The 14,125-nt window shown below is 38.7% G+C and overlaps 1 protein-coding gene across 4 annotated transcripts in view; it reads left to right on the top strand.

Moving 5' to 3' along the window:
- The window catches only part of LOC103466361 (septin-7-like), a 38,407-nt gene that overhangs the window by 10,574 nt on the left and 13,708 nt on the right, over nt 1–14,125 (top strand). For all 4 annotated transcript variants that reach the window (XM_081607951.1, XM_081607950.1, XM_081607952.1 and 1 more), the window contains exon 3: nt 7,588–7,694. In XM_081607951.1, the coding sequence (XP_081464077.1) occupies nt 7,588–7,694 (107 nt within the window). The remainder of the gene's footprint in view (nt 1–7,587; nt 7,695–14,125) is intronic.

The following is a 14,125-nucleotide window of genomic DNA, read 5'->3' as shown; positions in this document are numbered from 1 at the left end:
GAATAAAACAAATATTAAGACTTTAAGTCAGTCTTTTCTTTAGTGTCGCATGCTGGGTTCTATGCTACATTGGAAGCAAACCTGTGTCACAGTATTGTGTATATTTAGTGCTCCTGCTAAAACACTGAACCTTCATTACATTATCGCACCGATGCTTCTCTTTGTGCTGTTTACAACTGTTCTGAAGAGCATTGAACTAAGAAATCATCCGTACTATAAGTTCAGTAGACCCACAGTTGCACCAGGTGTTTGCTTATTGCTGCTGTTGCTAGTCTGGGGGAGATTAAAGGATTGATTTGTTAAACATGCATGAATGATTAAAAACAACACTCCAGTTATGCTTTTTTTGAGGGAATAACATTATAACATGATGTAAAGTTCAAAAAAAGTTTATTTTACATAATAGCCCCCCTTTTAAGATTTGAAAGAGAAGAGTGAGGGAGGAAACGTGGATTATTAGCAACTGACAGCAACAGAACAATATTTACTAATTTCACCATCACATGATTTTCTAATCATGCAACCCTAGTCACATATTTGGACCACATGGATTCCTCTCTGTTGTCGTCACAATTAGCTAAATGGCAGCGTTAACATTTCCTATATAGTACATGATAAAACAAAATTCACTTCCATCAGTTTTCAGAAAAGAAAAATCAGATTTTTGTAGATTAAAAAAACAACTAGTGAATTTTATGGCTACATGTCTGAGAACTGAGGCTGTTTGAGAGGCGGAGAGATTTTTTTAGGTTATTGTTAGCATGTTGTAAGCAGTATTATTATGCTGCTACTTCCTAAAACGATTTCCTATTTTTAACAGAAGTAATCTGAAAAGAAAAAAAAACACATTTGGTAATCTGTAATTAGCTATATTTCCTGGTCTAAACTGTCAGTTTAGCCCAACTGAAGCAGACAAACTGAAACGTACAGTCTGGTCTACACTGACTCCTATTAACCTGCAGCCACAGTAAGAATCTATTTTGTTTCGAGTTCTTAAGTACTGGGATGTAAAAGATAAATGATGCACCATGCTCACTTCACAGAAGTTTTTTTTTCCTTCTTTTTATAATTATGACAGAAATTTATGTACAGCAAGAAGTACAGTGTGTACATTTTATACAGGACTCCCTTTGTTCTGGGGGGTTGTGAGCAAACAGACTGAAAGATGCAAATGCTTCATAGACTCAGCATGTAACGCTTCCAATGCCCATTTTCACACTTGCCAATGGTATTTTCCCATGACTTTCCATGCAGGCTACTGCTTTGCTAGCTAGGCATAGCCTGGTTAAGGTCTTGACATCCGTGAAGATCATCTGCTTCGGCCTTACGGACAACTATGCAGCACTGGTGGTCATGGTGTTATTATTTATTTTATATATATATATATATTTTTTTTTTTTAGATCATCTTTATCTCTTAATTTCACTCCGGTATGTTTAAGTTGTGACTACCGCCTCCTGGGAGGGAATGATGTGCTGCTGTAAACTTCTGCTCTGAGAAAAATAAATAAATTGAGTCAGAAGAGAAAAGAAGAGATTTCTTCTCAGAATATATACATAGATTTTGTGGCGAACTATGTGAAGATATTGGTTTCATGTCTTTAACATGTCAAAACATGAAAGTTGTAATGTCACCTTAAAGGTTGTTGGAAAGAAGTACACCCTCAATCAAAATGACATTTATTGCATAATTGTTGTGCTGATATCCTGAAAGGTAAGGTAATTTTTACTTGTATAGCACATTTTCAGCAACAAGGCAATTCAAAGTGCTTTACATGAATTAGAAGGAAATGCAACAAAACAACAAACCAAAGAAAAGAGCAAAGAAGAAAAAAGAAAACAAAAAAAGTATAACCCCATATTTAAGAATAAGTTATCCGTGATTTATAAACTAGTAGAAACTCAAGTTTATCGTAACGTGAGAATCTTGTGGGCCCCTGCTTATCACCCAAGATGGCTAAATGGAAAGAAGTAACTATTGGTGAAATCTGTGCTTTTCCTGCTGTGACAAGTCAAAGTGTCAGATGTCGAGTCGGCGAACGATAAACGGTTGTGCAAACAAAAAGAGCTGAAATCTGAATACGTAACTATCGTGTTTCTTACCTAAAGTCTAAGAAACTTGAGCCTAGTTTTGTTGTTACAATTTAACGTGGTGCAGGTCCACTGTGCAAAAACTTCAGGGCCAGAAGTAAAGAATTATGTAAAATGACAGTTTCTGTTAAATTGGAGTAAACTACTTTTAAACAAGTTCAATATTAAGCTGGATTTATGCAAATCCAGACTAGGGTCATCTGTCCTGTTAGACCAGTGAGAATCTCTCAAGCAAAAAAGGTGGATTTGCTAACAAGTACCAAATAAATGAGGTATACATGGAAGAGTGCTTTGTTACATTGCACAAGTGTTAGCTTGGTTGTACCCACATCCCCTATATAATGTGTTATGGGCTTGTTTGTGGTTACAGAAAAATCCTCAATTTACCATTCAGGTTTCTCAGTAATACTCCTGTGGTATCATCTACATTTTATTGTGGTTTTTTTTTTTTTGCAAGTTTTCCTAGCTCTAGTGTACTTCCTCCATTTAAGTGACAGAATGAAGTCAACTTCAGTATTTTGCAGCGTAGTATTCTTCCTAGATCGGTTTTAGTTTGCTGTCAACCATTTGTAGAGCACTACATCATCCTGTTTACCAACCTTCCTCACCAAGTCTCCCCTTTTGCCTCTGGGTTCAACACGCTTCCCAGACTAATATGCCAGAGTGCATAACTGTGTATGTGTGTTTGGTAAAATGAGGTTGTGCATTTCTGCATGTCCGTGCATGCTCTGTTAAATTACTCCGGGCAAATCTCTCTTTGTTTTCTTCGTTCTTCTTCACCGCTCTGCTCCTGTTCTCTCTCAGCCTCTATTTTGAGACGCACATGTCTGCTCTGACCCAGCATGTGCCGATTCTGTCAGATTTAGTCCCCGGCTCAGTGGATCGCACCAGAACACTCGCCCTCTAATTTTAAAAGGAATAATAAAGTCAGAGAGAAGTGGTCCGTGGTCCCTGCCAGCCTTTTTGATCACCAAGATGCAGTAAGAAAGGCTCCAGAGATCGTTTCATTTAGGTTCTGGCTCTTTTATAGGATCTGTCAGACACCGAGATCTTTATCTTTTCCCTAAGCGATAACCTTTGCCCTCTGTTTCAGCTACTCCCCTTTAACAGCTACCATGGACAGTTATCTTCTCCAGCAGTCTGCTGTTTATCAAATACATATTTCCTCCTGTCGACTGTGACTGATATTTTTCTTTTCTTTTTTCTTTAAGCATCTATATTCCCCAGTTGCCCCATTTCACAGTTTGTGGTCTTGACTTCACACATGCCTGTTAGAGGTGTGTGTGTTTGTGTCAGGATGTGAGGGGGCCAGCTGCTGCCTCCAGCCTGACCGATAGCGGCAAGGACAAAATGAGGAGAAAAATGAGGAATGTCAGGAATCTCATGGGAATCCCGCTGTGACCGTTTCTTGGATTGTTTTTCTGTTGTGCTCTGTCCATCTTAAACGTTTATCAAAGATTATATGCCTGGTTTTCTTCAAATACATATGGTAGGCCTATGTAATCCATGCTACTTGGTACTTGTGTCTTAACACCTTTAAGTTCCTAATGATATCCATCATTTACTTCTCATATTTAAAATCTAAGGACTCATTAGCTTAAAAATAAAAGCCAAAGTCTTATAAAAGAAATGTTGAGTAAGCCTGTAGATATCACAGTAATCTCATGGGAGCTTAAACTTCAGATAAAATACCTCAACATGGCTAACTAGCATAGAAATACTGACTCATTCATTCAACAATGTTTCAAAACAAGAGTAAAGACATCTTAAGACCAAGTTGATGCCATAAGGCCTCCACGCTATAAGCAATGAATAACGACATTGACAGTCGACAAGTATCGACAGGATTTTAGAAAAACATGTAGCATGTGCTTATCTTGTTAAATATTGTCATGACGATTATTGAATAAACAAATGCATACAATCATTACAGTTGTTATGGTTTCGTAACTATAATAACCTTCCAGTCTTACAGTTTTTATGTTAATTTCAGTGAGGTACCCTGGAAACTGGCTGGCACCACAGTCTCCCTGAACACTGACCAGTGAGCAACTTCATATTTCGACTTTCCTCTGGATGTGACAAAAGTCGATACCAATCTAAGTGAACTGCATTATAGCCATACATTCACTACTTTCTTTGACAAAGCAAAATTAAAACAGATATTTTCAGCAATAAAAAAAAAAGCCAAAGTGAACTTCAGTGAATGTACACGAAAGATGGGAGAAAATGCTGAAGTTACTCAAAAAGAAGGAATATGAACAGCATGAGTGAGCTGGAAGGGTCAACCATCCATCACCGGCGTCCAGGTCATTAGTCTGTTTACAGAGAGCTGGCAGTGCACTTCCACTTGTCATGTGGAACCAATATCTAATTAAAGCTGAACAAGAGGGGGCTAATTGGGACACTACTCGCCCCGAGGGAGTTTAGACTCCCGCAGTGCTTCCATCACCCTGCGAGTCTCTCAACCAGCAATATGAACTGATGAGCTTTAGTCTCCATCAGCTTCGTGAAGAAACTGCTTTAATTATTATGTCATCATTGTGCAATTTTTAGTGTTAGTTTTAGTCAGAGACTAATTTGATTTGAAATTCAAATTAGCTTTCTGAGTTAAGATTTCAGTCAGCAGTCAGTCATACTGATTACTGGATCAAAGCCAAAAGTATTATTTTTCTTTCTCTTTTTCCAGAGGTTTTGCTGCTTCAAAGTGGGAAAGTGTCATGAAATCTTGATGGGTGGCACTTTGTTGACAGTAGTTGCTGTTGTGAGGTGTTATAAATTAAATGAACATACTTTGCTTGTCATGAGTCTACCAGTACTTTAAAACATAAATCTACCTGACAAACTGTAAAAACAACTTTATGGTTTCGCTGCTTTCTTCTTTTGATGAAAAGGTAATCTTTTCACCAAAAGACTACCTTTTAAATGAAAAGTTGTCTGGTGAACAGATTGGATCTTTGCAGCCCCTCCAGAGTTCCAGTTGACTTCTTGGTTGTTTTTCTAATTAATGGTCTCCTTGTTTCTACTGATTTCTACCAAGTTGTTATACTCTTTCTGTTTTTTGGATGATGGATTAAACATTGGGGGGGATTTTCAAAGCTGTGGATATTATTTTATATCTTAACCAAGCTCTTAACTTCTCACAACTTCCTGCTGTGTTCCTTTCTACATTGATGAAACCTCACAGAAAATCTGGCTTTACACGAAGCTAAGTTACACACAAACCAAGTGTTTTCCAATTTATTGCCTCCTGAAGGGAATTGGTTGCTTTGGATTTCATTTAGAGGCATCAAAGCAATGTGGGCTGATTACAAATATACTCCCAACTCATCAGATTATTCTTTGTAAAAATTATTTCCCATGCACTACTTTGGTTTGTCCATCGCAAATCTTTCGGATAGTGACAGTGTCAGAACAGACTGAGACGCTTCATTTCCTGCTGTTTGTTTTAGTCGAGATAGCATCAGAAGTGACACCATCCCGCCAAAATGGTCTCTGTGGACACGTGGATGCTGGACCTCGAACTCCAAATAGTCTGTAATTGATGAGTTGTTCATCTCCTCTTGGGAGAGACTGTGGGAGAAGCAGCATGTTCATCACTCAGACGGTGACAGAATATCATCCATAGCTGTGCAAACACACTCTGTGCACCGGCTGAGAGTTGAAGACGGCGGAGGAAAAACACAAATCCACCAAGTTTTCATAGTCTGATTAAACATCCAGATGTCCCGCAGTCAATATAAAGGAAGCCCTGTTCAATTCAAGGGCGTGTCTAAGAGGAAAAGAAATGCGTCCAAAAAAGAAGTATGCCCATAAGGAAATGGTGAAAGGCAAATATTTGTACAGAACTGGCTGACTTTGTATATTTCACTACTTACTGCAGATCTCAACAGCCAAAGCTCCCAGTATAGCTCATCACACAGAAGTTTAAGAAAAGTGCTGATCAATCTGGAATTCTTCAAGCAACATCTGATTATCATTTAGAAACAGGAAAACTTCTAGCTTAGTTCCTTCATGCTGCATGCAGCTTGCCAGCACTGTACTGATTTTTTAAAATATTTATAAGTGCTGAAAGCAGCTTTGCGCATTTGTTTGAATCCAAGTATGTCTGCAGAAAGTATGATCTCCTTTGGCATCCAGTCTTGAAACTGGAGGTCAATGCAAAGTTTCCCAGATGGGGATTCATAATGCAGTTTGTTCCAAGTGGATATTTTTTAATATAAAAAAAACCACACACTTTTCATTCCTAGTTGTGCAAAGTTTCAAAGAGCAGTAAAGGACACAATGGGAAAGAGCCATGGGAACATGTTGTTTGTTCTTTAACAAAGTGTGAACACTGTTGGTATAGAGTGGGTAAAATAAGGAGATATATTTACAAATTCCAAAAGCTTTTGTTGTGAAAAAAAAAAATTATGCTACACTTTTGATTCCAGTTTATCAGAAGCTTAAATAATTTTATTTATTTATTTATTGAAAGAATTGGAGAAGAACATCTTAGTGCTGTGGTACATTCCTAAGAAAAAATACACAACATAAAATCTGAACTGGGAGGAGACACTGGGGCAGATTCAGAATTGGCTAGCCTGGGAATGCCTTGAATTTTCCATAATGAGCTGGAGAGTAACTGAGTTGTCCGGGTTTCCTTTCCCGACCTGTTGCTTTGTGACCCGATCTAATAGGTGGAAGACGATAAATCGGATGAATCTAAGGCCAAACACAAAATTGGAAACGAGAACAAAACTGACTGGTACATATTTCATGGTCTTGTATTCTTATTCTCCGGTGATCCTTGCGGTAACAAAGTATTGGAAATCTTTTTGTTTTTCTTTCACAAATGGAAAACATGTTGCTAATCTCAAAGTTTTGTCTTTGACAAAAGATAATTATGTTTTGATATCATCAGAGTGAATTCCACCCCTTCTGCAGAGACTGCCCTGTCAAACAGACTTCCCTCCTCTTTAGTTTTACTCTTCATCTTTATGAGACATGAGCCAGATGCTTGCCCATCACAGACCGCTGTGTGTGTGTGTGAGAAAGCATATGTGATGTGTATGCTTGGATTAAATGCACTTTGTCAAATAAATGTTTGTTGCGGTTCTGCATCTTCTGTGTATTTGTCATCAGTGGGAGTGGAAAGTTTATACAGTGTGAACAGAAATATTTAGATTTATTTATAAAGAAGGCATTCAGAGAGATGGACAGAGAAAGTGGATAAATGATCATGTTGAAGAAGGGAATCTCCCCGAGGCGAAGTAGAGAGGAAACGTTTTATTTCCTCTATCTGGGAGCTTTTTGTACTGGCAGATGAGGCCCTGACCTTTTTCCCCTCACACAATGCATCCAGTTTTATTTTCTGTGTTGCAACCCATTTCCCAAAGGTCACTAAATGTGTGTGCAGTGCATGCACATTGTATCTAGTCAGAGAATTGAACAGTCAGCTGTAGTTCCATCATTGTAACAGCAGAATCCTTGTTGATTCTTTACTTTTTGTCCTCAGGTGAGTCTGGTCTCGGTAAATCCACTCTCATCAACTCTCTGTTCCTGACTGACCTGTACTCCAAGGATTACCCTGGACCGTCGCAGCGCATAAAGAAGACTGTGCAGGTGAGCTCAGTTTGCTGTTGGATTAGCTCGATTCGGAATCGCAGCTCACTTCAGCGTTTTGTCGTAGAGTGGTTTTGCAGATGTCAGCAGTAGCCCATTAATCTTTTTCTGTTGTGGTTAATTGCTTTTTTTTTTTGCTTGGGTTTGTTCGTTGATAGATGATGAGTTCTCTGAATGAATTCCTGATACAGAAACAAACACAAATGTGAGAACTGTGAATATGGAAAGAAGATTTTCCTTCAAAATTTAGTTTTTCAAAGTTGGTCTTTTTGGTTCTAGTCTGGCCATTACTTTACTATGCAGTTCTGCTCAAAAAAAAAAATTATTGCTTCCAGCACGGTCTGGACTTCCTCCCCCTACGCTCAGATTCTCTCCGGTAGACTTTATACTGGGCCAGTAAGGAAACAGAGGGAGAAGTTGTGAATCATGATGTTGATTTTGCGTGCTAGAATTTTTATCTGCCTGTAGTTTTAGCAGTGGCAGTGGAGGAAGTGAACAAAGTCGTTGAGTCCATGTTGGCCACGTTTCCAAGTATTTAATTAACATTAACAGCCGCCTCGTTTGAATCAGTACTTCTCTCTGCACAGTGGAGAACGGTTGTTTACAGCACAGGCAATTTCAGGTAAGCCACTTGGCATTGAACTGGCGCATTAGTTAGTCACAGGAAAACGTTAACAATTGGGTAAAATGTAAAACTTCAACACAGTCCATGCCTTCAGGAATCACTTTTCAGGAGCTCAGAGTCCAGACCCTATATGAAGAAAATTGTACAAGGGTCTGGTTTTTACCAGGCCAGTTTGAAACTATTAGGACAGTTTTTAGTTTTGTTCCAAATCAAATTTCTTTACATACAAACCTAAATTTAGCGTAGATAATTTAAACTGTTATTCTTATAACAAGTTATTATTTCTGCAAAATGCAAATCTTTGACAGCATCTTCTTTTTCTTTCTCAGTGATCGTTTTTAATGTGTTTCCAGTGTTTTGTTTTTTTCTCTTTTTGTTTTTAAGCTCTGCAAAGCACGTTGTGTTATACTTGAGCATTTAAAAGTGCCCTATAAAGTTTATTTAATTGAAGTGACTGACACAGCAGTCTAGCCTATTTTCTGATTAATCCGGTTATAGATTACTTTTTACCCCATGGTGTATGGAAATATTTGTTTAATTTCTTCATTTTTGAACCCTAATAAAAGAGGCGTTGTGGATATGCCAGCATTCATTTTGCCTCAAACTCTGTCTCCTGCCAAAACTACCAGATAAAGCTGTGAAGCTCAGATCAGTTAATCCAGCCAAGCTTTTTAACATCATTTTGGTCTAAATATTTATGAGGCACGGATTAAAACCGCATTTCTTGTGGTCTCTTAAAAGCTTTAAAAGCTTCATAAAAATGGACTTTGCAAAACAAAACAAAAAAAAAAACCTCAACCCAGCTTGTGGTTGAGGTTGCAGTATTTTGATGGACAACGATCTGAGTCGCTGGTTGTTGAGTGTGGGGATCAAAAATAAACCAAAGTTGAAGGAATGCACCAGTATGTCCAAGCCAGACATTACAGCTGCCAAGTTTTCCAGATGTTTATCAGCGCAACATTACGAAGGGCATAATTTATGACTTAATTTGAAAGCCCTACCACGAATTTGAACTACTTTGATGCACGTTTTCTGTGGTGTAAATGTAAAATGTTTCATTTAGTTGTTCTTTAATTTGTCTTTATATAGAAGGAATTCAACCCTCCTCCATAAAAGTGACCACAGATATAGGAATGACGAGTTGGATATCTACAAAAATGTCGGCACCATACATTCCTGAGTTGTGACAGTCTTCGCAGGAGTTTTGTGTGGTTTTTGCCTGCAGCAACTGGATAACGTAATGTCGAGTCAGGGAGTATGAAAAGGTCAAAGACGACAGACATTTCTGACAGCTTTGTTTCCAGTAATTCTGTCTTTAAAAGATGGGAGAGACTTAATGTGGTGAGGGTTAAAAGATCAGCTCTGAAAGGAGACTCCTATAGTTACTAAGCTAAAGGTCCCGGTTGGTTTTCTGGCTCATTAGCTCAAAATGGTAAAAAGATACTGTTGCATGTTTGATTAGTTGAGACACAATTGACTTTACAAACTATATATATATATATATATATATATTGTGTGTGTGTGTGTAAAATGAAATGGTGCAGATCATCAGCTCAACCAAGCTAACATAGTCAGACTGTTTCAGATATTTTTTATATAAACCAGTCAGTCTTGCGATCTGTCAAAAATCAGTCCCATAACAGCAAAATCAGTGATTTAATAAACCTAAAAGACAAAAGTACTAATGTTGAGGATTACTGTGGTCTGAATTCAGGCTGTTTATTTTTACTCAAAAGTGGTTGAACCTCTTGTGTTTGGTTCCAGAGCCCATCTACAGGCTTGGATGACAGATGAATCTCAGCTCAACCAGCTGTTTCAGCTGGAAGGCAGATGGTTTTGGTCGGAGTCGGTGGATGCCTTGCTGGTTGAGATTCAGAACAAAGTTTTTACTTAAAGAAAGTTACTAAGTGAAGTTGGAGGAACTTTACCTCAAGTTAAGCCACAAGAAAATAAACAAATGTAATGTGATTTTATTTTTGACTGAATAATTTTGGGCTTAACTGTAAGTTAAGAAGCTTAAAAGTATAAGAACCTTTGAGATCATTCTGGGAAACTTCTGGGGAATATAAAGGTTTGTGAAACCGAAAAGTAAACGTTCGACAAAAACGTTGCTGTGCAGCCAGGTGAGACTCAACAAAAGCACTAGAACGTGCATTAAAATAATGCAGCATCCAGTTAATCCGACATACCTGAATTCAGCTATCAAATGTTAGCGGCGTATTAAAAGTTAGCCCAGCTTTTAACATTTTGAAGGGACCTGGAGGTAAATGGGTAAAGTAGGTGGAAGGAAAAATCTGAGTTTTTGTGCACTACATTTTACACAGAGATGCTGCAGAATCAGAAAAAACAGTTGGGGTAAAGGAGGATGGAGGAACTAAGGGGAAAACTGCCACAAGGCTCAGTTGTGTCCTTTTATGGTTATGACAGACTTAAGAGGAGGAGGCAGGCTACTATTGGAAGAAAGGATAGAGAAAGAAGGAAGAGAAGCAATTTGTTAAAAGGAACAAGCTAAGCAATTTTGGGGGAAACCACCAGGAAGTGGAAGACAACAATAGAAGCAAAAGGAAAGGGAAGGAATTTGGAGAAAGGGAAGGAAGAAGCAATGATGGTGAGGAAGACGTCAAACCTGGTAAAGCTAGTGTCTGACAGAATGTATTGGCAATAAGTTTGTAAGATGTGACGGGAGTTAAAAAGAAAACGTGGCATCTGGTCGGAGATCCCTCATATCCCTCAGAGGTTTGTGTGGGTCACTTTAAGGGCAGAAATGTTCTCATGAACCATCACACCGTTCTGTCAATCCTTCATCAGCCCTCGCCTTAAAGCTGGAAACCCACCCTGTGTGGTTAATAAATCCTGTGGGCCAATCACAAACCCCCCGCCCACACTCTCGTAAATCCCGTTTGTAAAAGAACTTCAACTCTAATTTACACTTTTTTTATGCCAGTACTGCGTTGTCTTTAGACCTAAACACAAACAAGTATCACCCACACAAACACACACAGGCCCCACAGCTTTTCCTTCTCTGAAAGGATGCTATTCAGTTTGCTGCTCAGCTGATTAGAAGTGCCTCTGTGTGGGTTGGTGAGTGAGAAAACTCGGCTGCACTGTGTGATTGTTCAGAAAGAATCAGTTTGTGGTATCTAGAGCACCGTTTAATCCAAATAACAAACCCAGCTGTAATTCTTCACATTTTCTGAGGTCCCTTCAGCTGCTTGGCTCTTTCTGCTTAGCAAATGGTTTTAATAAAAATGATCCAACAAGGAGCACAACTGAAAATAAGTAGGACGTTTTACTTTTAAAATGTCATGCTGCATCTTAGTTTAGAACCAGTCAGAAAATAAAAAACTCAGTGGGAGGAAACACGGTAGCAATAGAACATTATAAACGCAGCAAGCTAGATAAGGCTACACAATACTTGCAGAGACTTCATTTGTCTATTGAGATGCTGTCAGTAAAAATTTTAGAAAAACATTTATGAACTTCATTCATTGTGTCACATATTCTGTGTGTGTGGCTGTTAAATCTAATCATAAACCATGGCATGTAAATGTGCCACCAGATCTGTTGGATATTTGAGTGTGTGCTGAGATCAGCCAGTGTTCCCACAGATTCATCAGTCATTGGTCCTACAACCATTACCACACCCGATATCTATGCCTGTTCATAGTTCATAATGAGACCCACTGTACTTCCCCATTCTCTTATTGTTTGACTAAGTGGAGATGGCTGCCTTTAATTTCATTCATTTTCAAGTTTTGCACTGCAGTGAATCATAACTTCTCATTTTACTGAAACAGAGAAAGTTGTGTTTAGTGTTCAAGCAGCTGCCATATCTAAAATATGACCTGCTGTACAAAGGGATGGTAGGAGACATTTGGCATTGCATCTCTTCAGCATAGCAGCTTTATCACAGTCAAGTCAGTGCATGAGAACAATGCTGCATTCATTGTCTTTGACTAAAGAACCTTAACCTCCCTCTCCCCATGCACGCTGTGACTGTGGCGTGGGTTTATGTTCTCCCCTCCAAGTAGGAGTTGGTGTCTGCAGGCGTGTTGGAAAAGGCCTCTGTGGTCTGAGGCTGACCGGCTCAGAGTATTTATATTACAGAAAAATCTACCATGTTTTGTCGCTCGCGGATCAGATTTCTTTTTAAATGATGCTTTAGGGCCTGAGGGGAAATTTTTGAGGCTTTCTCCCAATCTGTTTTCCCTTACGGAAACGGTTGAAATGGCCGATTTGGTTTCGGGACGGCTGACATTTCACACACAAACACGTTCATTTGAACACACATGACGTGTGATCAGTCAAACTCAGATATGTCAAATGACTGCGGTGCGTGAAATATATGCTCAGTTATAAAGTCCGACAGATTATCTCAGGGTTTGTGGAAACCCAAGAATGTTTGTGTTGGAGTTAAAAGGCCGTAGTTCAAGTTTAAAGGGTGATCTGAAAATAACCAGATGGGCCTGTGAAAGTATGCAAGGCAGCGAAAAAGCAACAAAGAATCTGTGTGACTCAGGAGCAGCTTTTCTGTTTCAACCTGAGGCCACTTGCAAGAATTAATCCATTTTCTAACATTAGTTTACTTAGTTTTTTTTACTTTTTCTGACTGAATGTATGATGGTACAATAAAGCTAATAATAAAGTTAATCGTGCCAGTTTTTACAATTTCACTTTAACTAAGGTCACTATTGCATACTAGTCATAATGTAACTGTGCACTTTTAGTGAAATCTAATATTTAAGAAAAAATGCTTTTGGAGATCAGTCATTGCCCATCTGTTTCTCCGCCTATCCTAAAAACGTAACACAACCTTAGACTTAATTGGACTGCCTTTTGCTTTGATTACACTGTCATTGAGGCAGTAGGTCTCTGAAATATAATTTCTTTCCATCCATTTTATTTATTTTTCAGCAGTGTCTTGTAGAGAAGACGTGAGAGGCGGATCTCGGCACAAATTCTTCTACAGCACATTCCACCAACTATTAATAGGGTTAAAGTTTGGACACTTGGGTGACCAATCCATTGGTGAGCAGGAGTTGTGGTTAAAAACTCATTGCTCGGTGAAACATAATAATCCATGCCGTAACTGTCCAATGGGAGACTCTTGCATATTTCCTTTATTAAATCCAGGCAGTTACTGTTTTATGTGGAAGTGCATAATGTATAAATCCAGCAACCAGACTGTTCTCCTCCGGAGTAAGCTCTGGTTTTTTTTCCTCTGTGAATCTTCCACAGAAGTGTATGTGAAAATGCAAATTGTCTGCAAGTATTTTCAAGCTATTTCCCAAACTGGATGCTAGCTTAGAAAGGCGGCCTGGGAATTCAGCAGTTGGTTTTCAGTTCTAGGAAATGTTGAAGAGTTTCTTACACATTGTTTTTCATTGTCTTCAGTTTGGATACAGTTGAATAAACATGATTTAGATTTTAAGTAAAAATGAGTCAGCCAGACTACTGCCTTTTTAACTGGCTGCGAACAGGACGGCAAGTTTCCAAACTGTAGTATTTGGACGCCGTTCTCCTCGGCTCTCTGGACAAACACTTCCCGCTCTTCTGATATCCAGCTGTGAGAGTGCATGTCCAGAATGTCTGCTATGAAACACATGTCTAAACAGAATAAAATCCAAACAAAGTTGCCTTCTCGTGCTGCTAACCGCTTTTAATTAGAGAAAATAACTTGAATATGTGTCACCTTGAATAAACGGAGAATTGGAAGCAGCTTTTAATTTTGTTTTACAGAACAGATATTTCTCACCTCTCAAAAGGGCTTCGATGATTGACTCCAAATCCTCAAAATACTGTTAAC

This window comes from Poecilia reticulata, chromosome 6 (genome assembly GCF_904066995.2).
Source record: "Poecilia reticulata chromosome 6, P_reticulata-male-v2, whole genome shotgun sequence".
Classification (NCBI taxonomy): Eukaryota; Metazoa; Chordata; class Actinopteri; order Cyprinodontiformes; family Poeciliidae; genus Poecilia; species Poecilia reticulata.
This window is presented reverse-complemented; position numbering and strand designations above follow the sequence as displayed.